The 26,297-nt window shown below is 38.5% G+C and overlaps 1 protein-coding gene across 9 annotated transcripts in view; it reads right to left on the reverse strand.

Moving 5' to 3' along the window:
• Nucleotides 1–1,191: 1,191 nt before the first annotated feature.
• PRUNE2 (prune homolog 2 with BCH domain) overlaps nucleotides 1,192–26,297 on the reverse strand; it is a 140,999-nt gene continuing 115,893 nt past the window's right edge. For 2 of the 9 annotated variants that reach the window (XM_072992232.2, XM_072992233.2), the window contains 8 exons: nucleotides 22,423–22,599; nucleotides 18,500–18,602; nucleotides 16,372–16,503; nucleotides 16,069–16,155; nucleotides 15,181–15,279; nucleotides 12,916–12,948; nucleotides 9,988–10,035; nucleotides 1,192–8,531 (listed from right to left, as the gene is read on the reverse strand). In XM_072992232.2, coding sequence (XP_072848333.2) covers nucleotides 8,501–8,531; nucleotides 9,988–10,035; nucleotides 12,916–12,948; nucleotides 15,181–15,279; nucleotides 16,069–16,155; nucleotides 16,372–16,503; nucleotides 18,500–18,602; nucleotides 22,423–22,599 — 710 coding nt within the window. In that variant the 3' untranslated portion in view covers nucleotides 1,192–8,500. Of the gene's footprint in view, nucleotides 8,532–9,987; nucleotides 10,036–12,915; nucleotides 12,949–13,387; nucleotides 13,532–15,180; nucleotides 15,280–16,068; nucleotides 16,156–16,371; nucleotides 16,504–18,499; nucleotides 18,603–22,422; nucleotides 22,600–26,297 lie in introns of those variants that run through there. The other 7 variants (XM_078385090.1, XM_078385094.1, XM_078385095.1 and 4 more) reach the window with 6 other exon arrangements.

Genomic DNA, 26,297 nt, shown 5'->3' on the forward strand with positions numbered 1-26,297 from the left:
CAGCGATGCTTCTGGGGTCCGGCAGCCATTTTCGCGCCCTCCCCTCGCTGAACGAGGGCACGAAAATGCCTGCGATCAGCTGTTCCGCGGCTTCAAAATGGCCACCGGAACAGCCGAAAGGCCCGGGCGCAGCATTTTCGCGCCCTTGGTAAGCAAGGGGAGAGCGCGAAAACGCTGCGCGCAGCCATTTCGGCTGTTCCGGCAGCGTTTTCGCGCCCTCCCCTTGCTTACCAAGGGCGCGAAAACGCTGCACCCGGCCCTTGCGGCTGTTCCGGCGGCCATTTTGAAGCCGCGGAACAGCTGATCGGCAGGTTGCAAAGCGAAGGTCGGTAAGCGAACCGCTTACCAACCTTCGCTCTGCGATTTTTGCCCATTGGGGCCATCGCTGTGCGATCGCAATAGCGATCGCAAAAGCGTCCTCGTAGAGCGAATTCATCGCTCTACGAGGCGCTCGTTGTGCGAGGCACCACTGTAATTAGTTGGACTGTGTTACTTGGCCTGAGGTGTAGATGTTTGTATTTTTAGTGGGGGACTTCTAGTGGGTGGGGAGTGTTTGGGGAATGTTATGTGTGTGCATGTGTCTGGTCTCTGGGTGTCTGTGAATTTCGTTGTATGGGTATACTGTGTATATACTTACAATGACAATAAATTATATTATATATATTATATTATACAGTCTAACCCAGAAATAGAGCATCTCCAAGAACTAGACATATTTTTACCACATATATCTTCCTGCCGTACAATGATTTTTGAAAAGGAAACTTCTGTTTCAGAGTAACTTGTACATCTGTATCCTATATCACTTCAATAGGCTTAGACATTCGAAAATCTGTACTGCATTGGGTTGCTTAGTGGTGATACACACACCTATACTTAGGTTTTAGAAAATTTGTTTTTGTGTTCACTTGTAGTTTGTACAACTTGTGTAATAAGTTAGGATAAAACAGAGTTGACCTGCATTATGCTGAACATTATTATTATTGAGTGCAGTTTTTGTATTTCTGCTGGCTGGACAGCTCAGTGAGTACCTCAAGTCACAAATTCAGTTCTCACTGTGCCTCCTGGGAGAAAAGCCAGTTTATGTAGTCTTGCACAAGCTACACAGTACCAGAGTATCCATAAAAGAAGGGGTTGGTAAACCACCTCTGATACTCTGTAACTAGAATACCCTGGAAAGAATCAAATTGATGGCATGTGATTATTTATTTCTGACTTATACATATGTATTGTACATATAGCAGTGTTACATACTGTATTGCTTAATCTACACAGCCTACTGAGCAGAACCAAACAAAATAAATAATGCTTTAGAGCCTTTCCAGATGTTAGGGGAAACCACATTTTATTATTAGTAGTATAATTAGTACCAGACCCAAATCGGGTGGTTGCATGAAAAAGAGGATGCACCATTCCTGCACCATTAATAGTTGTGTAGAAGAGCTTCTGCAGGTGCAAGCCATTCTAGACCCATTCCAGTGCCAGTGGTGAACCATCTCCTCCAGGACTTCTGCATGGATGGCAGCAATCTTCCATGATTCAAGGGGAGGAGCACAGAAACTCTAAAATATACAGTATAAGAATACAACTCAACCAAAGTAAAGCACTTCTGTGTCCTATTATTTTTTAATAGTTTTCCTCTCTGGTTGAGGAAGCCATAACCTTACTTTCTTTGCTGAGTTGATGGTGCATGTCTGGCTAGCAGAAGGCCCTCTGCAGTGACAATGGAAATCTACTCTGATGTTGCTGCACCACTGGTGCTGGCCAGACATATGGATTTTGGGACTGTGCTGGGGGAGAGTCTAGGTGCTCAGGATCCTAAGATCTTTTGGTTCTTTGAACTATCCATGAAATTGGGCTAGACTTATACCAGTCCTGGAGCTCTCATAGCCGAATAAAATGACTGATCTCCACCCTGGCCACAATGACCCACCAAGAATGTTGATGTGGTGGAACAACCATGATAGATTCTCTCTCCCCACAATGACTGATATGTCAAACCACGTCTATTACATTTTTACTAAAATAATGTCCTTAATTCTGGCTATGTTATGTCTGATATATTTAAATAGCTTATTTAGATACATATACACAAAAATAATGAGGGATTTATGTTGCTTCTTGCCATTAATGCCAAAAGCATTAGCCAACAGGTTCCTTATATATCACCACTGTTTAAATTGTAAAAATTCATAGTTGTACTTGGTATACACAAAGCAAAGAGGAAGAATGTATTTTCTTCAGTTACGTTTAAGCTGTACTAGATTCTTTCTAAGTGTATCTGAATCCCTTACAGTGACAAAAATTAATCTTTTTTAAAAAAAAAAGTTATAGTCTGGAAAGGCCCTAATACTTGATTATAAGCATGTAGATATGTTACATGAGAGAAAAACACATTATATGAAATAGATCCAGGTCTTGATCCTGCCCATGATAACATCTCCTGAGTGGAGCTCTATTCCAGGGATGATCCCGCTGACGGAAGAATAGGAGGCAGCATCTACTAGTTCTGCTTGTGCCTCTTTGCCATCACCTGAAGGACTGAAGGACCTTCAACTGCATGGCAGCTTGTAAAGGTAGGAGGAAACTGAGAAAAATTACCCCTCTCTTCTGCCAGCAGGATCTTGTACTAGATAGGAAGCCTTCAGTACATGGAAGGAACCCTCCTGGTAATGGCAAGCAAAGTTCAGACCCCAACCTATACGTAACAGAATATGTGCAAGTATTATTTCTTTCTAAACAATTTTTTTTTTGCTGAACTTTGCTAGAAGATAATATAATCTGATACATATACCTAGACATTAAAAATTTTAGTATATTAATAAGCAAAGAATCACTTTCTTCTTTGTACCCTAGAACACCATCATATTTCAGACCCTATTTTACTGAGATAGCATCTTACATATTATTCCCACCTTCTGCATTTGACACTTGAAATGCAGAAAGTTTACTATAATTTAAATGCTTGGAAAGGGGGAATCATTTGTTTGATATCACATGTGCCAGTGATGATACAGTTATGATATGTGTAACCTAATCTTACACAAATTTGGGGTGGTTTAGTCCACTGAAATAATATCTGAGAGGCAGCTAACTGCATAGGATGGGTAGTAAATTGCAACCCTAAGCACACTTATGAGGACGTAAGTCCAATTTAAGTTCTTAAGAGGAATTTACCTCAAAGTAAACATGCACCAGTTTGAGGTGCAACAGTGCTGAAGTCATAACACTTGAAGAACCATTTCCATACTGGGAATTGTATATTCCGGCCTCACAAACTGTTCAGAAGTAGAGTTGTCTGTATTTATACTGTCACCTGTATCTGTGTCCTTAAGAGCAGTCTGCTGTAACAATTTGCAGTTAAGGTTTATTCTTAGTTATTGGAATCCACATGTTGAGGTCAGCAGACTGAATTGCTAATAAAGGCTGAAAAGTGTACAACTTTTTAACTGGGCAGTTGTCAACCAAAGCTGAACCTTCAGTGGAATAGAACTTTTAGTTGGCTTGTGGCCAAAATGCTCACAAAGCACCAGAGCGCTGAAGAGTAATTTTGGTTTTTTTAAACTCCTCTCACACATAGACCAATGAATCCAGAAAGTTTCCAAGCTCTGAACAGTACATTTTCATATTTAAATATGATTTAAATGTTCAAACAAGATTACCCAAAACACAAAACTTAACATTTTTAGATGGTAAGAATTCAGTACAGCTTAGCAATGCTGTCAGATTCATTAGCTCAACAATATAGATAATATTGTCAACTGATGGTACAGTGTAGTTAGCATTAAGCCCCAAAGTGCAATTTCAGTACACACAACAAGCACCATGTACTTATCACCCTCCGTCCAGTACTCATGTACTGTATGCTCCAATGCACATATCAAGTTCTTGTGACCAGTAATTTCAAGAAATTGTTTCGAGCAAAACAAAACTCTATGTGTACTGCCACCACCTTCGCTGAATGGAAGGAAGGATGGTTTTGCAGCCAGAGCTTTGCCATGAGCTGATTAGTGACTGCTGGAGGCAAATGAGCAAGACATTGTACTGTAGGTACCATATCATCTTGATAGGGGGAATCCTGCACTATTCTCTCACAATTCTGTAAAAATAACAAATCCTCCTCAGTATTTCAAAACAGAACCTGTACAGGAAGCAAACTGTGTTCAAGGAGCACTGTGCTCTAATTACTGACTGGGCTAAATCACATTATAATATTGGAGGTAGAACAAGGTTCTTTTTCCTGTTTATGGCCAGAATCCTATTAATTTTCATGTAAGGTTTGCTTAACTTGCAGCAAATTGATGAGATGCAGCTGTGCATCTCAGTTGTGCAATCTGGCGCATGACCAGGCATGCAACCAGTGGGATTCTGGCCAATAACTTTGTGATACAAAGATATTGTGACAGGATAACCACTGGTTAATATTATAGATAATCAAAGTGTCTGTTTCCTTATCAAAATGTTTCAAAGATACTTATGAATGACTAACTGTATATGGGATAAGAGCAAAAGATGTATATCAAGGTTTTCCTCTTGTTTGTGGCAAATCAGCCTGATCTGCCACAAACAGGAATGGCATATTGAGAAATTCAAAAATCTTGAAAAAGTACTTTGAAGGTGATCTTCCCTGCAAGATTTTTGTTTGTTTGCTTACTGTTTTAATAGCATTAAATGGAAAGCTTCCTGTATGTGACGTTCTTGCCACTAAAATATTCCCCTGGTACAAAGTAAAACAACGGCAAAATATTTATAGGAGGCAGTTATTAAAAATATAGAGAGCCATGTTTTTTGTTTCTTTCATTCTTTGTTACTAATTTAGGCCATGTATCATCTGGACATTGGGAAAAATACCAGTATAATCAGTGCACAAATATATACCTATCAGGGAAAATAGCTCTCTCTGAATAAAGCCAGTTTTGTGCAAAGTAACTCAAATACTGTTAATGTCTGATTACTACACAACAGCATCTGGAGGAGATATATTCCAATTCTCAAATATCTCAAAACTATGTGAAATTTCAAATATTAGTATAGTGTTCACCCATACATAGGAATTAGTGCTCAGTAATTCACAGGACTGGCATTTTATGGACATGCATTATTCACAGAATTTCATGCTTAGATTATCAAAAACTGACACAAAACAAAGAGAAGATATGTGGTGGTACATCTTTAACTTTTAGCATTTCCCTTAAACTTTAAGGACATCTTTGGAAAACATTTGCTCTGATAATAAATAGATCAGCAAATCAGATGACAACCGAAAAGTGTCCATATTTTAGCATTTTTTCCACTGGAGAAAAGCAAAAGCAAACAAATAGTTTCAAAAACTGGATTTTGTTCTCTAGAATTTATAAAACATGGTTTCAATTCCTAATTTTTCTGCCAAGATTAAGGCTCTGATATGCGGGCTGGATAGCTCAGTGGTTTCAGATACTGAGCTGCTGAGCCAGAGGCTGGAAATTCAACTCCCCACTATGCCTCCAAGGAGAAAACCCAGCCTATGTAGCATTGGGTAAGCCGCACAGGGAATGGTAAACCATTTCTGAGTATTCTCTACCTGGAAAACCCTGAAAAGGGTCACCATAAATTAGAATTAGCATGACAGCACACTATTATTATTATACCAACTGATAACGTGGATGGTGAACCTTCTGGAAAAGGTCAAGTAGTATGTTTCAGCTACATGCTGCCATCGAGAGATGGGGGGCTCACCCCTTTAGGAGGGGTGCTCCTTATTTCTGGTTACAACTTGCCTGTGCTGTCATCACTTTAGGATTAATCTGAGGAAGGCTGTTTCCAGTCTACAGCCCAAAACAGCCATGAAATTCACTGGTTGATCAACCCTTCCCATCATATCAAGGGTCTAGATCAGTGGCTTAAGGTGCCACTCTCCGCAGATTATAATAGCCAGTCGCCTGAACCCTCCCCTGTCATGTTTACATAAAAAGGCATTTTTAATTTGGTAAATTCATCGCTTCTCAAAAAATAGAGGCTTCTTTCTCCCCCAAATGCCCTTCTCATACATATACATACATACATACACACTGACTTTAATATCTCACTTTGAAAGGTCAAGTGAGAAATTATTTATCAAGGACTACAACACATATAAGGTGACTCCCACCCCACCTCTGAAAACAAGAGGGTCACAAACCCCAGATTGGAAAACACTGGTCTAGATTGTCATGCTGTGTTCTAATGTTTTTAAAAGCCAATCTTCCCACTTGAAATATGGGGTGGGGCAAGACAAATGAGCAGATACGCATTCCATTTGCTGATTTTTCTGTCTGTCAAATGCATTAATGTAGGGGAAGTTGGGCTAGAACTACAAAAGGGATTAAAAGAAGCAGAAACCTTGACTTCAGGGTGTGGCTGCATGGCATATACTACTTAACATAAGGAAAAGCAAAAGGTAATTCACCAGAAGTAGACAGGAACTAGACTATAGTGTTCAAGGTTTGCTTTAAGGCATGAATAGGCAATTCACAGACATCCAAGGGCCACATATGCCCAATCCGTTACCTTGGAGGGCTACACTTGCTCCCAGAGCCCACAGCCCTCCTCAAGCACTTTTCTTCTTATTAATTTTTTTTCAATTGAAAACATCCCCTTATGCCTTGCAGTGACCAATTTTTAAATTTCTACAACCCTAGAAAGAATAAGGGGACTTATAGAACTTTTCTTTTTAAAATAGTATTTTGGTGGGTGCCCAAGAGTGCTGATGGAGCATAGTTGTGGCTGTTGGGGGCACAAGTGGCCTATGGTTTGTCTTCCCCTGCGTTAAGATCTGCCTAAGAGCAGTTACCATAGTTATGCAGCAAAAAGGGGGGCAAGAACCCCAACATTCCAACAATCCACAAAATGCCATTCAATCTTCTATTAAAAATTCAACCTATCTCATCTGTTGGTTTAGAACCAGTCTTCTTTCTCTGTCAGGAATTTTATACACTGGGGAAAATTCATTCAGAACAATAGAAACTTTTATTCAAACCATATCACATATAGGAAAACTTTAGTTTTCCAATTGTGTTGGGGTACAACATCCATAATCCATTATAAAGAGCCATGCTGACCAGGGAGCTAAAGGCCAGGACATTTGGTGGCCCAAATGTTCCCCATCACTGATTCTCTCTCCCTCTCTCCTCTCTCTCAATCACACACACACACACACACACACACACACAGAGAAGCAAATGCCACATGTACTCCTTCAATCACATACTTCAATATCAGATCTAGAAGAAGAAACCTTGGCAATGATCTGGGTTTAAAATGTTGCAGTTATGTAGATGTGGCAATAGTTAGGCCTTAGTGGCTTCCGCTGAGTTTTTTGAAAAAAAGTGAATAATTCTGTAGTCCAGGATGTAATTACAGATAAGTGTGTGGGGTGGAGTGTGTTTGTAAATCTTTTTACTTTTACCCACATAAAAATGGCTGCCACAGAACAAAAATAATGTTTAACTTGGAATAATGTCTTCTCATGCCCAACAGTGGTGGTTTAGACATTAGACTGCCAAGGATATCAATCCACTTAAATGCTGACTGGACACTCTCTCTATAAAACAAATTATTAATAAAAATAAAACAATTATTCATTGTGAATATGAATGGTCTGAATTGAGAAAATGACAACTGCAGAACTCTACGCTACATTCCTCACCATCACAATGGGTTAGTCATAATGGCATCAAATATCACTGATTTATACTTTAGTCTACTTGAAATTATATTTCCATGGGATGGCAATAATTTGTGACATTGCCAATGGACCACTGGAAGGAATTTTTGGTAACAAAAGACTGGAATTATTGCTAATGCTGTCAAACCAGTATCTGTGAATACTAAAGCACATATAAGGCCCCGGGGAGAGTTGCCTCAATTTCTCTTGAAGAAATATTCAGCATTTATACACTCGCAGAGAAAAGAAAGCAGGGATCCGAGTCCTTCCTTGTGTCACATTAGAACCCTTTGATTCTGCACTAGAGCCACTGGACTGAGGTGTGTGAGAAGAATTTTAACACTGATGTACAGAAGTCGACTTCACTGGTTTAGCTAGGCACAATTATGATAATACATAGAAGACAAAAATGGAACAACAAATCAAACTGGGGGGAAAATCATGAGCGAGGCACATGGATGGCAAAATAATCTGGAATGGAAAACTGCATCATGAAATATATTTCCTTATTGCAGATAATACTCCTGAAGCTAAGAATATACAAAGAAAGATCTCCCATGTTGTAGTTTATATGGCCACTGTGGGTGCCACTCCCTTTTCACTTCAGAAAGCTCTGAATTGTACTGAGTGATCAGAGGACAAAGATCGCAATGTAACAGGAATATTTCTTGGACAAACAGTTCTTGTGGAAATGAATGAGAGCTGTGCACAAGAAGATCCTGTGGGAGTGTGTCCAGCCGGGAATCCAAAATTGTCTCCATCCTCAAGCCCAGGCACATCAGACAGACAAAACTTCTCTCCTTCAATTTGCCAAGAGAATTAGGAATCGCCTTTCAGCTTCATGTCAATGCTTAAAGGGAAAAAGAAAAGAAAAGCATTTAGTAGAATGGATATTTACTATTAACATGTATTCAGAATTTTCTCTAAAGAATACAGTTCACCATGCATAGACAGAGGTCCCAAGCAGTATTCCATCCAGCTGCTATCCAGGCCCAGACATTCTTAGCTTTAAAAGCAGAACTACTTCAGACAGCTTATGACAATTTTCTGTAATCATTAGCATGTGTCCTTTCCCTTTCCCCTTTTCTTAAGGTATCACTCTACCATGCCAGCAGATGAGGATACTGCTGTGTTTGGAGCCAAATATCAGTATTCCAACTAAAACAAAGTACACATGATCATACAGCAATGACACATGCAAACAGAGGTCTACAACATTAGGGCTCTGATGGTATTTGTAGTAGCAACACAAATGTAAATGTATTTGGTCACATCATAGATACACAACACCTAGCATATCATAGCAAGTTTGTTGCAACTGAAGATATATGGCTATAGAAAAAGACTATATAATCACGATAATTGTTTTAGAGTTTATAGCCACAAAAGTGTTTACCAAAGGTAGAAATTTTGGCCCTCCAGGTATCAGATTACAACTTCCAACAGCCTACATCACCATGCCTGACATCAGAGATGATGGAAGTTGCAGTCCAAATATCATGAGGAGCAGAGAAAGTCCCCACTGCTGGTATAACACTGAATTCTTACATTTGCTCTAAAATAATACTGTAGAACATCTGAATCTTAGTGCTGAAGCCAGCCTCAAGATTAGTATAGATTTCTCTTATATTTGTTTTCTAAATTACAGCATAAAACGCAGAACATGCAAAATACTTCTGCTTATTGATAAAAAACATTTTCTATTTACTATTCATGCCACAAAACAGAGACAAATAAAAGTACAGCTGGATGAAAGGCAAAGATATAAAATAGTGAAAGGCCAAACAGAAAGAAGGCTGGGTAAACTCCAGAAGTTTATAACAACAACATCCATCAGTGCAAAACTATAGCTGTTCTATCCTGTTGCTATGTGTAGTAACTCACAACTAGAGTGAGCTCACTGAATCAGTGGGGATTTGTCACCATTGATTCAATGGGCCTATTTTAGTTGCAACTTACTATGCCATTCAACAGGATTTCTGGTTATAAATCTCATGTCCCTTATAGTTAACTATTACAGAGCAAAACATTTATTTCAGTAGCCTCATGTTAGGGAATCTTCCTTATATTCAGGCAGCATGTACTACTAACATGTGCACAACAACATTTTTATAGCAATTTAGACAACTGCACTGAAAAAGCTAGCTTTTCTTGAAAAAGACCAGCAGCCTAAAATGAGTCATATAAGAATTTGGATCTGAAAGAGACTATCTGGAGTGTACCCAACTCATCAATGTCTCTTGCACTACATGATCATGAATTAATAATGCTCCTATATAATGGCATCATTAATAGTAATTTCTTACTCCTGCTGGACTGAAGTTGTTTCTGGCTCATTTGAAAGACAGCTCGCTCTGAAGGCAAGGGAAAATGAAATGCAGTAAATATTTTTCCCTTCTCTCCTGTTTTGGGGGGTGGGGGAAGAGCTTTGGGAAACAATAGCAACTGTATAGTGGGAAAAGCTTTAGAGAGTCAAATTTAATACATCGGATACAGGAATTCATGATGATGATGATGATGATGATGATGATGATGATGCACCTCTCTTCCTCCCAGGCTTGCACAGGATGTGCCACAATCAACTTGTTACTTGTTAAAGATACTACAAGAAACTTTACTATTTGCAGCCACAGACTGTTTCTCTGGAATCACTAATCTATCTATATCACTCAGAAGGAATTCAGGTTGGCTCCATTTCTGGTGAGCTTCCAGCAGGCAGCTAATGTTGCATTGTTCTGAAGACCCTTTGGCCTTCTTCAGGACAGTGGGTTTTATTATTATTATTATTATTATTATTATTATTATTATTATTATTATTATTATTATTATTATTATTATTATTATTATTATTATTATTATTATTATTATTATTATTATTATTATTATTATTATTATTATATTGATTGATTGATTGATTGATTGATTGATTGATTGATTGATTGATTGATTGATTGATTGATTGATTGATTTACAAAACTGACCTTTAGAGGATATTTGGTTCTGCTATTAAATAATGTTTTAATCTGTTTTTAATATTTGTACTCTATTGCAAATCACTTTGAGAGCCTTGCTGGACAGAAAGCTAATAGACAAATGCTTTAAATAAATAAACGAAAGCATAAGTCTTAAAGATGATGTCATAAAAATTTATGAAACTGTGAGCTGTTTTAAATATATTAACCCTCCAGTCACCTCAAGGAAAACCTACCTCTAATGAAAGGGATTTAATTTTGCATGACTAGGCAACAGGATCAGTCAACAAGGCAAGGATATTTTTAAATGTTCATTTTTGGGATCCAACAGAAAATATGCTACATATATAAAGATTCTGTACATTAAAATTTGATGTCCTCTTGTGTATGCCAGGGCTGCTGTATGAAAATTAGCCATCCTCACCAATGAGGAGGGATGGTATGAGACAAAGCTACACTTTTAATATTAGTTTGAAATGGGGCTTGCTGAGTGTAGCAGACGGCAAAGCTGACAGATGACTGTTGTTGTTTAGTCATTAAGTCGTGTCCGACTCTTCGTGACCCCATGGACCAGAGCACACCAGGCACGCCATTATGCCATTGTAAAACGTTTAGATAGAATAGAACCAACTTTTTAAATAACAGTTTTTTTAAACATAATATGCAATTATCATCTGTTGTATTGGGACTGCAATGAACAGGCAGAATTGCAGCTGAACTTGATTTTCTTACAATGCTAAATTCATACAAATCATTCCAGGCACACCTTTTCAACTGAATAAAGCTAAAGGTAAAGGTAAAGGTTCCCCTTGACAATTTTTGTCCAGTCGTGTTCGACTCTAGGGGGCGATGCTCATCCCCGTTTCCAAGCCATAGAGCCAGCGTTTTGTCCGAAGACAATCTTCCGTGGTCACATGGCCAGTGCGACTTAGACACGGAACGCTGTTACCTTCCCACCGAGGTGGTCCCTATTAATCTACTCGCATTTGCATGCTTTCGAACCGCTAGGTTGGCGGGAGCTGGGACAAGTGACGGGCGCTCACTCCGTCACGTGGATTCGATCTTATGACTGCTTGGTCTTCTGACCCTGCAGCACAGGCTTCTGCGGTTTAGCCCGCAGCGCCACCACGTCCCTATTTTCAACTGAATACTAGAGTTCAATGTTGTTTCAAAAGGTAATCCTTTGGCAGTTTTTTTATGCATTTATAAATGGCTACTTTGGTCTACACAGCTGCTGTAACAGTATCATTACTTCAAGGAAACAAAGGCTACATTATGGGACTGCCAAAGCGCATACAATTGTATTGACAGCCAAAGCACACCAAGTCAGTCCTTCAACATCACATCTTATGATCTTTCGAATAGCATATGCTAATCATCCTTATCCTTCCTGAGCATAAAATGCCTGCTCATAATAAAGGGAAGCCCAATAAATCAGTGGAATTATTTTCTTTGATTGAAGCATAACGATCTTTATTAGTCCTAGTCTGAACTAAAATCTGTCAAGATCATCTGGTTTTCTAGAAAGTCTTTATCTTTGGCCAATTTGCCAGGTGTTACATCAGAGTTTCACTTAGCTAAGTAAATCATTCCAAACATGTTTGTTTTTATAAATGTCAACAATGAATTCTTTCAAAAGGGTAAATTATGTCAATAGTCAATACAATGGATAATAGAAAGAAAACCTCTCAGGCTGTCAGCAGATTTGATTTGATTACAAAATAAACTACACTGAAATCAATAAAACCTATTTTTAGGTCAGTGTATTTAGGATAGGATATTATGTTGTGGTCATCAATCACTTAAGAGATTTAAGTGGAACTACAGAGTGAAGTGATTTTACAGATTCTGATAATGTAGGGAATCACTCTGGCACTCTATGAAATGCCAGGGCTAGGCTTTCAGTAGATGAATAACTGTATTATATTTCTTGAGCATTAAAGCTGAATGCAAACTGATAAGCACAAATGCAGCCTCTAAAATATGGTCTCTTCACTAGCAATCATGATTGAACAGAGCTCAGAAAGAATGAGATGTGCAAACTGTTCACTGAGCCTCCAATCTCATATGAGCTCACTGGGTAGTCAAGGGCAGCTTTCGGTTTCGGTTGATGGAAGGAATATCCCTCCACAGTTTTATGGTGATGCTCACCCTCACTTGGACTATGAGCTGCCTGTGTAGCTGGATACGTCCCACTCAATTCAACAGGGTATATTTCAGAGCAGATATGTATAGGATTACATTATCAGAATGCTGTCTTACTTTGCTGATGCTTCCCTCAGCTCTTCATCCAGTCTGTGTGAGTAAAAGTTATTGATGTTTCAGGGTGAGGAAAAGAGAAAGAAGCAAGCAGAGCATAAGAGAGAAGCAGGGGAAAAGCCAAGCAAAAGTAAAGCAATATACATGCTTTTCAATTTCTCTTCCCAACAAACAATCTTCAGTTCTCAAAGTGTTGTTTCTCTCACTTTCTCATTTCCCAGATTTTATTTATTTGGAGGCAGGCTTACAAAGCTAGCAGGGAGCTGCAGCATGCATGCTGCACAAAGCCACAAGAGCACTAACTAAAATGGTTGTGGGCAAGTACACAACAGGCTCAATCAAGAATTTTTCCTGTTTAGCGGACTTCCACTATACATGAGACCAATCTCAATAGCTCTTAGGTTCAATGCCATTTTGCAGAGCTAGAAGATTGTATTTTTGCCGTTTTGCAGAGCTAGAAGATTGCATTTTTGCAATCTTCTAGCAAACATCCCAAGCTGTTGGGATTCAATAATGGAGAAGTCATTATTCATCCTCCCTCTATAACAAACATCAGCAGAATGTAACAGAGCAAGAGTATTACCTTACTCTTCTCTGAAAGGACCTGTTTTCATCATACCTTACGAGATAAGATTGGGTGAAGGACAGAAACACAACAGATCAAATTATATTCAATAGCTATATTTATCTCAAACATTCACTTCTGTATCAAAATTTGCAACCAAACTATTCTTAAGTCAAGTTATTAAAATGAAGCAGAGCTAGAAAATTTATTTTTCTGGACCATAAATCCCAGATTATTTTTTATATATAGCATTCAGAAAAGAGACACTGTTATTTTGAAGAAGAATACCAGTCTTTCTGGTAAACCGCAGCAGGAATTGAAAGGGTTATTTTAGCAAGGCTGAGTCACCAGTATATTTTATTTTATTTATTTATTTATTTATTTATTCAACTTATATGCCACCCACTCCACCCAAAGGTCTCTGGGCGGCTCACAACTGAAAACAATTAAAATACAATAAAAGATAAAACAATTAAAACTCAATTAAAATACAATCTAAAAATTGCCATCAGGACCCACAGTTGATGTTATTTCAATTAAAAGCCTTCTGGAACAGGAAGGTTTTGACCTGGCGCCGAAATGTCATCAGCGTCGGCGCCAGACGAATCTCAGTCGGGAGAGCATTCTATAGTCTGGGGGCAGCTGCATTTGGATATTCTGGATATTCTGGACTGGGATCCTGTCCGCACACCCCAAAATATAAATGGTTGGTTTAGGCATGCTTTTAAAACACCGTGAGAAGCTCAGTCTGTACCTGCACTCTGAGACAGGTATGCCCAAACCTTTACAATGTGCAAACAAACCTGTATAAACAAATTATCTTAACAAATGACTTCATCATTGTTATTTCAATGATGGAGGAAATAAACACTGGAAGACAGGACAAACCTTTCTTAGTATTGATATGTTATCCTAAGGCAAAGGCAAAGGCGCCATTATTTAAAACAAAAAACAAAAAACAAACGGTCAGTTCCTTTTTGCAGGCAAGAGCATTCCTTGAACAGAGGTCCTCCTAGAATGATCCTACCCACAGAGAGGCAGTCTTTTGCTGATTTCTGCCTACCTCAGGCAGACCCTAGTATGGTCTCCACTGTTCTGGAGACTCTCCTAACTTCAAGCAGATTTTCAGAGAAGGAATGCAGGATAACAAGGGGGAAAAAGCAGGGGGGGGGAATCAGTGATATTTGCCTCCTGCCCCATACCACCAGTAGAAATTATACACTGGAACATAAACCTTTATAAACCTTTGGTTGATACAGGGACCACTTCTGTCCATGAAGGAAGTTTTTTTTTTTTAATCCAAGTGACTTTATTTCAGTAAGCCCTGTGCAACATTTGGTAAGAACCAATAACCTGAATGTCTTTCATTTTTAGTTTTGGGAATGGACTGTACTAATGAGATTATTGCAATCAATTGCAAATAATTCCTGGATCCTTGAAATGATCAGAACCCAAATGGACACTTTAAACACTGCATTTACATTTTAGAACATTTATTAATTGTTTTTAATGTAGACATTGACACGTTCAAAATCCTGCATGTAAGAGTTTTCTTTCATTTTTTCAGAATCTTAAGTATTTTGTTTAGTATATTAAAAATAATTAAACATGGAAATGTGATTTGCAAAGATAATAGAAATTTGCCTAAAAGTAATAATTCTTCAGTTTCGCATACATACATAATTCACTATTTTTTCACTTACTTGACAATACTTTCTGGGATATTTACATATTCCATTGGAATTAGTTCACTGAGCTCTGCCAAACTGTTGACATAGTGTATTTTACTGCTGAATTTTGAGCTGGAATATAAAAGGAGCATTTGTTAATTACCGTATTTTTCTGTATATAAGACTATACTTCTCTCTAAAATCTTTAGACCAAAACATGAGAGTCATATTATACACGGAAATAAGCCGAAAACAAAAACAAGTGGAGCGGGATGCAGGGATCAAAGTGATTCTGTGGCACTTTTTTCCTTTTTCCCCTACACTTGCTAAGCCTCACTTAGACTTCTTGATTTTGGATTAGAAATCCCTTATACATGGGGCGTCTTATACACAGAAAAATATGGTAAGGAGTAAATATGTACAGCTGTCCAAGAAAATTACATATCATGGTAGTTCTTATAGTTCATTCCATTATCCATATTAAGTAGCTGACAATGCAGTCTTATAGACCTCTTTTCCAAAATAAACTCCACTTAGTGAATGGGCCTTGCCTGCCACTAACTGTGTATAGTATGTGCATAGGATTACACACTAAAATCAACCACTTATACATTTCACATATAAGCTTCCCTGTGGATCACCTTAGATACATATACGTACAGTATAGAGGGTTTCACATGTTGTCTCAGCATGCTATATATAAACCATGTAATGTAGGTTGGTGGTTCTGTCCCATGTTGCAAAAAGCATGGGAGGTGATGCTGAAAGGTAGTGACATACCTAATGCATACTGGGTCTTCTGAACAATTCCCCCTTTACCTCTTCCCAATGTCTTGTTTCCCTTTTGTCCACAACAGAAATACTTTAGAAAGGCCTCTGACTATGGACAAGCTTGAAACTTTCTGGATTTGGAACCAGTACCTTATAAAAGGCCGTATCACTGCTAGAATTGTCCTTATAAACCAAGAGGGATGGACAATGATGAAGGATTTCAAATTCTTTCTTAACCTGCATTTGAAAAGAGATATTTTAAGTCTTCAAGATGAAACACATTGCTTAAGAAAAATGACTATCAAGTACTGATCATGGGCATCCACTGCCATGCATATATCCACATAATATTTTCATAATCTTTAAAACTACACCAGAAAGGGATGTTAGTATATCTGGGGAGAAAGGGGGAATGACGTTTAAGTAATATGTCAAGGAAGAAAATGGACACACCGCCTGTCAATCATCTGGTAACATCTTTTCATCCATCCCAAACCGGGCATCCTTCTCCTTGGTGTTGCTCCATTCAAGTAAACAATCATATAGTCTTCAGCAACCATGAGTTCCAAAGTACTTATTACATACCTTGTTGGGGAGAAAGGGCATAAGTGAGACATGAAAAAGAAATATTTCAAGCCAATTTTTTTCACTTCAATTCAAAATAATATTTTATAAGCCACTTTTTGCACTAATGGGTTGTTTAGTCCTTAAGTCATGTCCGACTCTTTGTGACCTCATGGACCAGAGCACACCAGGCCCTTGTGTCTTCCACTGCCTCCTGGAGTTGGGTCAAATTCATGTTGGTAGTTTCGATGATGCTGTCCAACCATCTCATCCTCTGTCGTCCCCTTCTCCTCTTGCCCTCACACTTTCCCAACATCAGAGTTTTTTCCTGATGTTGGAAAAACATCAGGAAAAATTTCCTTATTACTTGCACTAATAGCAAGTAATAAAAGTTAACCTGGAAGCAACAGAGCTTCACTTGCACAAGTGCTGTTTCAACCACACGCCAAGTTTTTTTGTGACACAGGTCAAAACTGGTATAGCCCTTTTTAGGGAAGTGCCATACTAATTTTATTCTTCAAAACTAGAACTTAGGAAAGTAAGTGTTTCTGTTTACAACTCCCAAAATTCCTAGCCAGCATTGCTACTGGTCGTGCTGTTTGTGAATGCAAGGTATTGCATTTGAAAAAGGTTATTTGTCTAAATTCTACTCAAGACAGAGAACACACTGTACAAACACTGGTAGGTAGCTAGTAAGTGACTGTAGGAACCCTGAGTCATGATACAAGGCTGAAATATGGCCTGGAAATCCAGACTAGACCCAATGTGTTTCCTGTCTTTGATCTACAATAGTGCCTACCCATGCGAATGAAGCTTTCCTGCTATATACATTTTGTTTATACAGTATTAGAACTGGAAGGGTATAAGCTCCATAAGGAATATACTAGGACTCAAAGGTACACATTACAATGGGAACAAGGGAATCGCTTTTCCCCACATTGTTACTTTTCTCTCATAATCAATTTCCCCATATTATCATCCCATAAAGTTTCCTTCCATATTGTCATTCTAGCATTCCAAATCCCAACCTGCTTTGTTTTCTCATGTTAAGCCAGAAAGTGCAAAACAAATAAACAAGCAAACAAATCTTGAAGTCACATGAGTTGTTTGTTCATCAGTCCTAGAGAGAATTTGTGCATTTGCAAAACTGGTTATTGTTATTCTATTTTATAAAATGCCCATTTAAAACTGCTGTCTTTTAATAGGCTCTTGAAAACAGGAACACTGGATTTTTTCATCTTTCAAAGCAGCCAGCTCGTTCCTTTGTGTATATGTATGCTTAGATTCACAATGGTAAATTGTAACCAAATTTCATAAATCACATTTAAAAAAAAAAAAAGCCTTCATCTCAGATTTGCACTGGAGACAATATTTCAATTTGAGAATTTTCAACAGGCTATCTCCCTATGTTGGAATACCCTGTCTCAATCATAAATGAAATATTGGCACAATTTCTTAACACACCAATGTCACTGTGATGCAGGAGCTGCACAGATGAGGTAGAAGTACATGATTAAAAACTCCCATTTATTCCAATTCATTTGAACCTTGTATTTAGTGGATTTGAAGGGGTAAAGACTGGAAGATGGCTTTTACTAGTTTAGTGTGTGTGTTATTGTATAGCAAAATATATAAATAAACCTTCAAGTGCTAGCAGTAAGGCAAACCGCCTTTATTATTAGCAGTGAGGTATAAAATATTAAAATGTGTAGCTGCTCATGTTTTGACTGGAAACAGGAAGCACAAGATTGTGATGCATCTTGGAGAACAATCACAGTAGAAGATGAAGCTGACTAGTAGGCTGTTTTTAGGTTTCTCTCCAGGAACAGATCATTGTACATGGAAAGAAACTTAAATGCTTGACTGAGAAGAATTAAATGATGAAAACGACTATTTCCGAGGCTTTATGTCTCCTTTAAGCTCTGAACCTATCTCCTAATTAAACAATGGCTATTTATCACTGCACAGTAACAAGTATTAACAAATAAGACTTCAGCGCTTTGTTCCCATCACTCACAAGAAAAGGTTTTCCATGACATAGTTGTAATCGGTTCGGCTGCTGTCTGGTAGAAAACATGCTGCAAACACAATGATGGCGTTTAGACCATCACCATAGTATCCTGTGGAGCAAACAAAAAAGGCATTCTGTGTCTCACAAAAGATTCTCAACAGGACCAAGGCAAGAACACAACTAGCTGGCTTCACAGATGCTGAATACAGATACATATGAAATCTTAACAGACTCAGGAAATGTACAGGTTGCTACTGACCAGTCCCAGATGCCTTCATCATCACAACTCTCAGAGGGCAAGAAAAGCCACCAAATCTACAACTATTAAAGCAATACAGTTCTGTAGTATTGCAAATGAACAGCTGTCTTAAATCTCCCTCAAAATTCTAGGTCATCTTCAAAGAGGCCAAGAAAAGCTACAAAACCCATAGTTCTGTAAAGAATACAACTATGTGGTATTACAAATGAACTATTAGTTTAAACCATGCTCAGAATCCTGTTTTGTTGAGAAGAGTATGCAAAATCAGGAACAAAATCAGCCTTCTCTTAGAATGGCATCACCTAGTCCCCCTTCTCTCCTGATATCAGCTTACCTAGTGGCAGTGGTGGGCAGCTGCAGGTAAATTCCCATTAAAATTGTGGCCTGTACTCCTATTGTCAGTATTTCAGAGATCAGATCAACACTATATGTCATAAATTATGGTGCTATTACCACCACCAGTAGGCTGTTAGTTGTAACACCAATGTTGGCATCCCACTGATGCTGGTGAATGGCTCACAGAAGGCACTTTGTTACTCCTGACCAAATTGAAGAACAGACTTAAATCCAGTTTTTATTTCCGAATACAGTAGACTCAATGTGACTTGTTATGTCAAAATTGAAGTCTCGTTGATTTAGTGCGGTTACTCTAGTTGAAATTAACAACTGAATCGATAACAACGCATATCAGGCCATTCCAGGTTTGCCAAATCTTCTCACTCATTTGCTGTTCCCATAATTCTTTGATTAGCAAACCTTGATCAATTTCCATCTTGGAGGTAGATGGAGTGATAGAACAAAAGCTAAAAGTTCTCTCTCTTTTGCATAAGCAACTAGTTGAATTGATGGAAGATATTATCTCCTATGATTCCACCATACCCACTTGAGTTTCTGGGCAGTATCTTGGGGCAATTTCTGGGGAAAACAACAAAGGATTGTCTCAGCCTGTGAGAAACTCTACCATGTTCCTATGTAAATACCACTGGTGTAAACCAGCATCTCTACATGGGCAGTACGTACACGTGACTCGGTGCCCATAGAATTGTCAGCATTGTTCTCAAGCCATTGTCATTATGTGACTTGTCCTAGCCTTAGAAAATAGTGCACACCCTTCTGGAGAGGGTATTTTTCAAGAATGGTATCTTTATGTTAGCTGAGCCCAGCACAAAGTCGCCGTTTGTGTGAACTTCAGCTTCTATTCAATATCTGCATAATGGAAATACCAGAGACTCAACTCACATTATTACTGTGAGGTCACACACAGTAAATTGCAAACCAGAATTTCTATTTAAATATTGACTGTAGAATTTGGGGAAATGGCAGAGACTGCTTTGGTCACCTTGGTGGATGACCTACTCTGGGAACTGGGTGTAGGGATATATTGTTGATTTGGCTGCACTTCTCAGTGGCTTTTGTCACTATTGATTAGGTTGGGACTTGGCAGCACCGTTTTCCAGTGGCTCTGGTCCTTCTAGAGAGGTGAACTCAGAAGGTGGCGCTGAGGGACTCCTGTTCTACACTCTGGCATTTGGCCTATGGTGTCCCTCAGTGTTCTGCTTTGCCCCCATACTGTTTCACATATACATGAAATTGCTGGTAAATGTCCAGAATTTGGGGATTTGGTGTCACCGGTATGCAGATTTTACCCAAGTCTATCTCTCCTTTCCATCTCAATCTGAGGAAGCTGTTTGGGTTCTAAACTGGTGTCTCATTTCAGTAATGTACTGAAGGAAAGTGAATAAACTGAAATTTAATTCAAACAAGACACTGCAATATCTTTTGTCATTTTTAATACAGTTTGTTTTAATACTATTTATTCTCTTAAGGAGAAAAATGAGGTATATATATTTCAAAATAAATGAATAAAGTGAAGGCAGACATAAACAGAGAGTTATAGCATGAACAGAATCTGTCACATGCCAAAGAGGGTAGAATCTGATACATGCCAAAGAGGATAGCTCTTTCCTCATTTGTACAACATCTGCGTTGTAGTGAGTGTAACAACCTGAAATGAATATATTTAAGTTCTGGGTCTGAGTAGATTGGACTGAAGCCTAAGCTTCACCCTCTGCTCTGTGCCCCACCTTCTCTGCCATCTGAGAGCCTGCACAAATGAAGGGCCATATTTAGAGACTGTGTCTTTTGTGAAACTCAAATTTCTTTATCATTTTGGTGAACCCAGACACATGATTCCTACACTAATATACAACAATCACACAAGCAAGGCACTGTTTTACACACATTATTCACTGGTGTTCAAACAAGAATTTCATTAAGAAACTACAAATAATTTTAACAAAAGAATGGACAGATTCAACAGAGAAATAATATTTTCTTCCCTTTTTAAAATAAAAGTTCTCTCACTCTAAAGCTGGAAGGGTTTTTCTCTGGTTATATAAATGAGAAAATCCCCAGGACTCACAATGCAATAGCTGTCATATGGTGCTGTCATTGGTCTTTCCTTTTAATTGGCTCTGAGCCTTGCACAGTCTATATGTTTTGGCAGATGTGGTGCTACAATTACACAGGACCGCTTTAATCTTTCCAACTAGCAACCCTATATAAGCCAAATGATCGTGTGCATTGTGGCATTTCTTTAGTCATGCATAATGGAGAGTAATTCTAATGAGCTACCAAAATTTATATTTCATGCTGTCTGTTATGGTCATTAACTGAGTGCTAAAATCAGAGTTGCAAGCTTCTTGCTTGCCGGGTTGCTGTTTGTTCTAGTCTCAGATACGTGGAAACTGGTTATGATAATCTGCAGACTCAAGAAAATTTTAGTAATAGCCCAAACATGTCAGGACATCCACTCTAGCACTCAAAACAATTAGCAAAGCTAGGTTTTGACAAATACCAACTCTTTTGCTCTTTTTCTCCTGCAGTCCCTTCGTCTACTCTCCACTCCAAACTACCGTATTTTTCACACCATAAGACACACTTTTTCCCCACAAAACAGGGGGGTGGAAAGTCTGTGCGTCTTATTGAGCGAAGAAAACAGATTATATTTTCCTGTTTTCTTCTCCTAAAAAACTGGTGCGTCTTATGGAAAGGTGCGTCTTATGGAGCGAAAAATATGGTAATAAAGGACAAAGACTATTCCCCTTCAGCATGTATCCCAGGTGGAGCTGATTCGGAATAAATGGATTTTGTCCAATATATTTTCTATTGTTTATGAAAGGAGTATCTTCTTGATTTTTCAAGATGGGGCACAAAAGAACAAAAATATTAAAAGGTAGTCAGGTTTACAGAGAAAGGCTGAGCACTCCTCTCACAGAGAGCAAGAAATTAATGGAGTACAAACTTGTATTTAAACCCCAGGCATGCACTACAGTTCATTTCTCTCTCTTTTCAAATCTCGCCTTTTGTTTGTGACAAGGAATCTTGGATCTGGAAAACTGAGCATTTCATGCATGGGAGAGAAATGTTTAATTAATCACAGGACAATATCTTCCATAAGGCAAGCATATTGTTGCTATAATTACAGAACACACTTCTTTTATACACAAAGAATTCACTAGGCATGTAAAATTCCTTACACATGTCCTTTGAGATCTAGGCCTCTTTCTGCATACAGAAGCTCATTCTGAGTTTCATTCCCATGGCATAAGAATATTTACAATGTTTTTATTTCATACTGCAAATGTCCAACAATGAATCTTTTCCCTACCTCCATGAGAAATAACCTTTTTATAAGGTTCAATAACTTTCATATCAATCCTCTGTTCCTGGTCTCCAATGACAACTGTTCTCCATAATCTATTATCCTCTCGTTCTTCTTCAGCAGTATATTCTGGGATTGATTCAGACACCTCTTGAGGAAGTTCCGTAAAGACCGGCTGCTCTTCTGAAAGAAAAGAAAAATATCAAAGCAGCAGGAATAACTGTAAAATCAGTAATCCTCAGAAACAATCCCTTGTAGAAGGCAATGTATGTCATTTTAAAATCGGTTCTACCATTAATTTCATAACTAGAGATGGGGGTATTCGTATACGAATATCTCCCCACAGGTGGAGATAACAAGGGTCTGACTCCATGGGGCCGGACAGTCCACTCATGATTGTGCTGCTGCAGCAACTGTCACAGAGTCTTCCAATGGCTCTGGAGATCATGTTCAGCAAGCCACTCTTCAACGTAGCAGAGAGGCTTGTCATCCCACCTCCTGCCAGCCAAACACGATCTCTAGAGCCATTGGAAGGCTCTGTAGTGGTCACAGCAGCAGCGGAATCACGAGTGGACCATCCAGCCCCATGGGGCTGGACCCTTGTTATCTCCACCTGTGGGGGGATATTCATGCTCGTATACGAATACCCCCATCTCTGTTCATAACACTATTCTCAAATAAATCAGAAGGAGGCTGGAACTAGGAAGGGCACCAATGAAGAAACTAGAAAAGATCTTCAAGTGTATGGGATGTGTCATTGGAGACAAAGACCAAGAACATCCATACTCTTGTATTTCTGATCACCATATATGGGTGTGAAAAGTGGACAGTTAAAAAACTGTCAGGGAAAAGAATGATTTGTTTGAAATATGGTGCTGGAGGAGAGCTTTGCTCATACCCTGGATTGCCAGAAAGACAAACAAGAGGATCCTAGATCAAATTAAGTTTGTACTAGTATATCTCTGGAAGCAATAATATTGTAACTGAGACTGTCCTACATTGGGCACATCATGAGAAGACAGGATTCCCTAGAAAAGACAATAGTTCTGGGAAAGGTAGAAGGCAGCAGGAAAAGAGGAAGACCAAATATGAGATGAACTAACTCCCTAAAAGAGCCATGATCTTGAGTCTGCAACAGCTGAGCAGGGCAACTAAGGACAGGACATTTTGGAGAGCACTCATTCATGGGGTAGCTATGAGTCAAAGGCGACTTGACAGCACATAACAACATTTTCAAGCTCGCCTGACTGCATAAAAATCTGAATGCAGTCCTACAGCTTTAAAAGTCTAATAGCCAGAACAACATCCCCTTTTTGGGTTACTTTAATTTGCTGTAATCGTTTACATCTGCAGCACAGTTAGAGCAAGGAATCATTGAAATTATTATTATTATTATTATTATTATTATTATTATTATTATTATTATTATTATTATTATTATTATTATTATTATTATTATTATTATTATTATTATTATTATTATTATTATTGCTGCTGCTGCTGCTGTTGTTGTTGCTGTTGCTGTTGTTATTGTTATTTCTTGCCATTTCATCCTGACATAAAGGGGCATGGTTCAATGTCCTACAGCTACACAATTCCCATACGCTCTTCTGGTACTTTAGGTTTTGCAGCACCATGTCCAGAAGCTCCAAAGATAAACATCTTTAACTCTTATTGCAGATATTTGTACTCAAATATCACTATATGCAAAGTCCCTGAATGATACATCTGTCAACACAAGTGAGTATTCATTCATTCATTCATTTGAAATATTTTTACTTCCACTTTTCTCTTTAAAAAGTACATAAGGCAGCTGACATCATTAAATAAAACAATATTAAAAGCTAAAAGCAGCAATTATTCTTAGAGTCCTTTGGATAGCTTGGATCCAAGCCATTTGGGGCTTCATAGGTAAAAACCAGCACTTTGAAATGTGCCCAGTGGAACTGCTGTAATGGGGTGGTGTTAGTGGTAGCTACATGATTCCTGTAACCAGTTTCAGTTAAACAATACCTTTTTTTAAAAAAAAGAAAGAAAGCTTTGTTATAGTACAAAATATTTGTGAATGGGAATTTGATACAAAAGAGTTAAAATATTTGGGGGTTTGGTTTGTTGGCAGAGTTTGGTGTGAGGAAAAATTTAGTGTGGCCTTAATTTTTGAAAAACAAACTTCCTCTTTTATGCAGTGGATAAAATGATTTGGTAAAAAACCTACAGAGCACTTTGAACTACAGTCTCTACTAAGTCTCTACTAAGACCACCCCTTATTTCTTAGTTTACTTCAACTGGTACTTACAATATATTCACATAGAGACTCTGGTAAATGAGAAAGAATGAAATGTTTGTAGGAGGCTGTAGTTGCTTAGGCTAAAACAAGATTTTAGGGAGACTCCTTTTTTAGAGGTATTGACTAGAAAACTGGAAGCTAAAAAGCAATGTATCACCATGTTTGCATGATGAGTCTCCTGCACTGTCTTAATTTTCCTTCTTTCATTTCTAATGTTTTTGTCATTGAGGACAATTGAGGTCCTTGTGGCTCCTGTTTGTCTCCCCAAAACAGAGAGATCACGAAGGCAAACCAAAAAACAACAACAACAAAAACACCTTTTCAGACGCTACCACCAGTTGATCACTAAATCAACATGCTTTACTTAGGAAAGACAAAGGTCCATTCATCACTGTCTTTTGAATAAAACAGGTTTATTGACTACAGATGTTTCTATAATAATTCATAAGTATCTTCAGGTTCATCAAGCATCAATAACAATCTTCTAGATTATCTTACAGGTTACTATTCACTCCTCAGACTAATCACTCCTCAGATTCTCAACTATCTCCCTCTCTCTCTAACTCTCACTGAATTCTACTCTCCCCTCTCCTCTCAGGCTCCACCTTTTAATCTCTCTCTCAGCTCCGCCTCTCCACCACATCAGCATAAAACATGAATAATGCATAACCTATTCAGCATAATAAGGGTGAACGCCACAATCCAGTATAGGTAAAATTGGACTTTCTTCCACTCCCCTTCCTGCTAGAGCCCTGTGGTGCCAAAAACCTGGTCAGGAGGACTTCTCATCCATCCTGAGAAGGCCTTTACAGTGGGCTCTAAGACAGAGAAGGTGTCATCAATCCTGGCAAGAGTAACAGAATCCAGTCGAAGTATACCACTAGATTCTGGTTGTCATTTGCAGAAAATACTGTTTTCCAGTTCATCCTCAAAGTGGTTGAGTAGCTTCTCTCTTTGACAGACATTGCTTTGCCCATGTAGTTCAACTGCAATAGCAAGTAAGAGAGATGAAATATCCAAAAGATATGGGTGTGTGGGTGGGGAAAAATTTGTGTAATTCTTGTAGACAATCTGAAGGTAAAGGAAGGCAATACCTTTATCAGACCACAAAAGTTTCAAAAACAGAAATGCGCTTTCAACCCTGTACAACAGGCAGAGCAACCTTGATCTATGGATGATGCAGAAAATACATAAAAGCTTCCAAAATCATGGCTAGTTACCGTATGTGTGCTGAGTTCCTTTGTTGAAACTGAGTTTCAAAATGGGGGTTGCACCCTCAAATCAGGTTTTCAATTCCACCTTTGGTGCTGCTGCTGACTGGCATTCTCTCCTAATTTTACAAGACAAAGAGCTGCCACTCATTCAGCAAGGGTCCATTTAACTTTACTAGGCAACTTTATTAACTGTTCAGGCATTGTACACCTAACTTCAGTAGCCAACTGAATTTGAACCATGCTGACTGTTTTCTCTGGATTTTCAAGTGAAACATCACCTGTTTTGAAAAGCATCCTTTTTTGTGGTCTGGATATGAATGTTTCTCATAAACATAAGACTACCTAAAGACATGTGGAAGTGAATTTAAAATGTTCATTGT

Source organism: Pogona vitticeps, chromosome 2 (genome assembly GCF_051106095.1).
Source record: "Pogona vitticeps strain Pit_001003342236 chromosome 2, PviZW2.1, whole genome shotgun sequence".
Classification (NCBI taxonomy): Eukaryota; Metazoa; Chordata; class Lepidosauria; order Squamata; family Agamidae; genus Pogona; species Pogona vitticeps.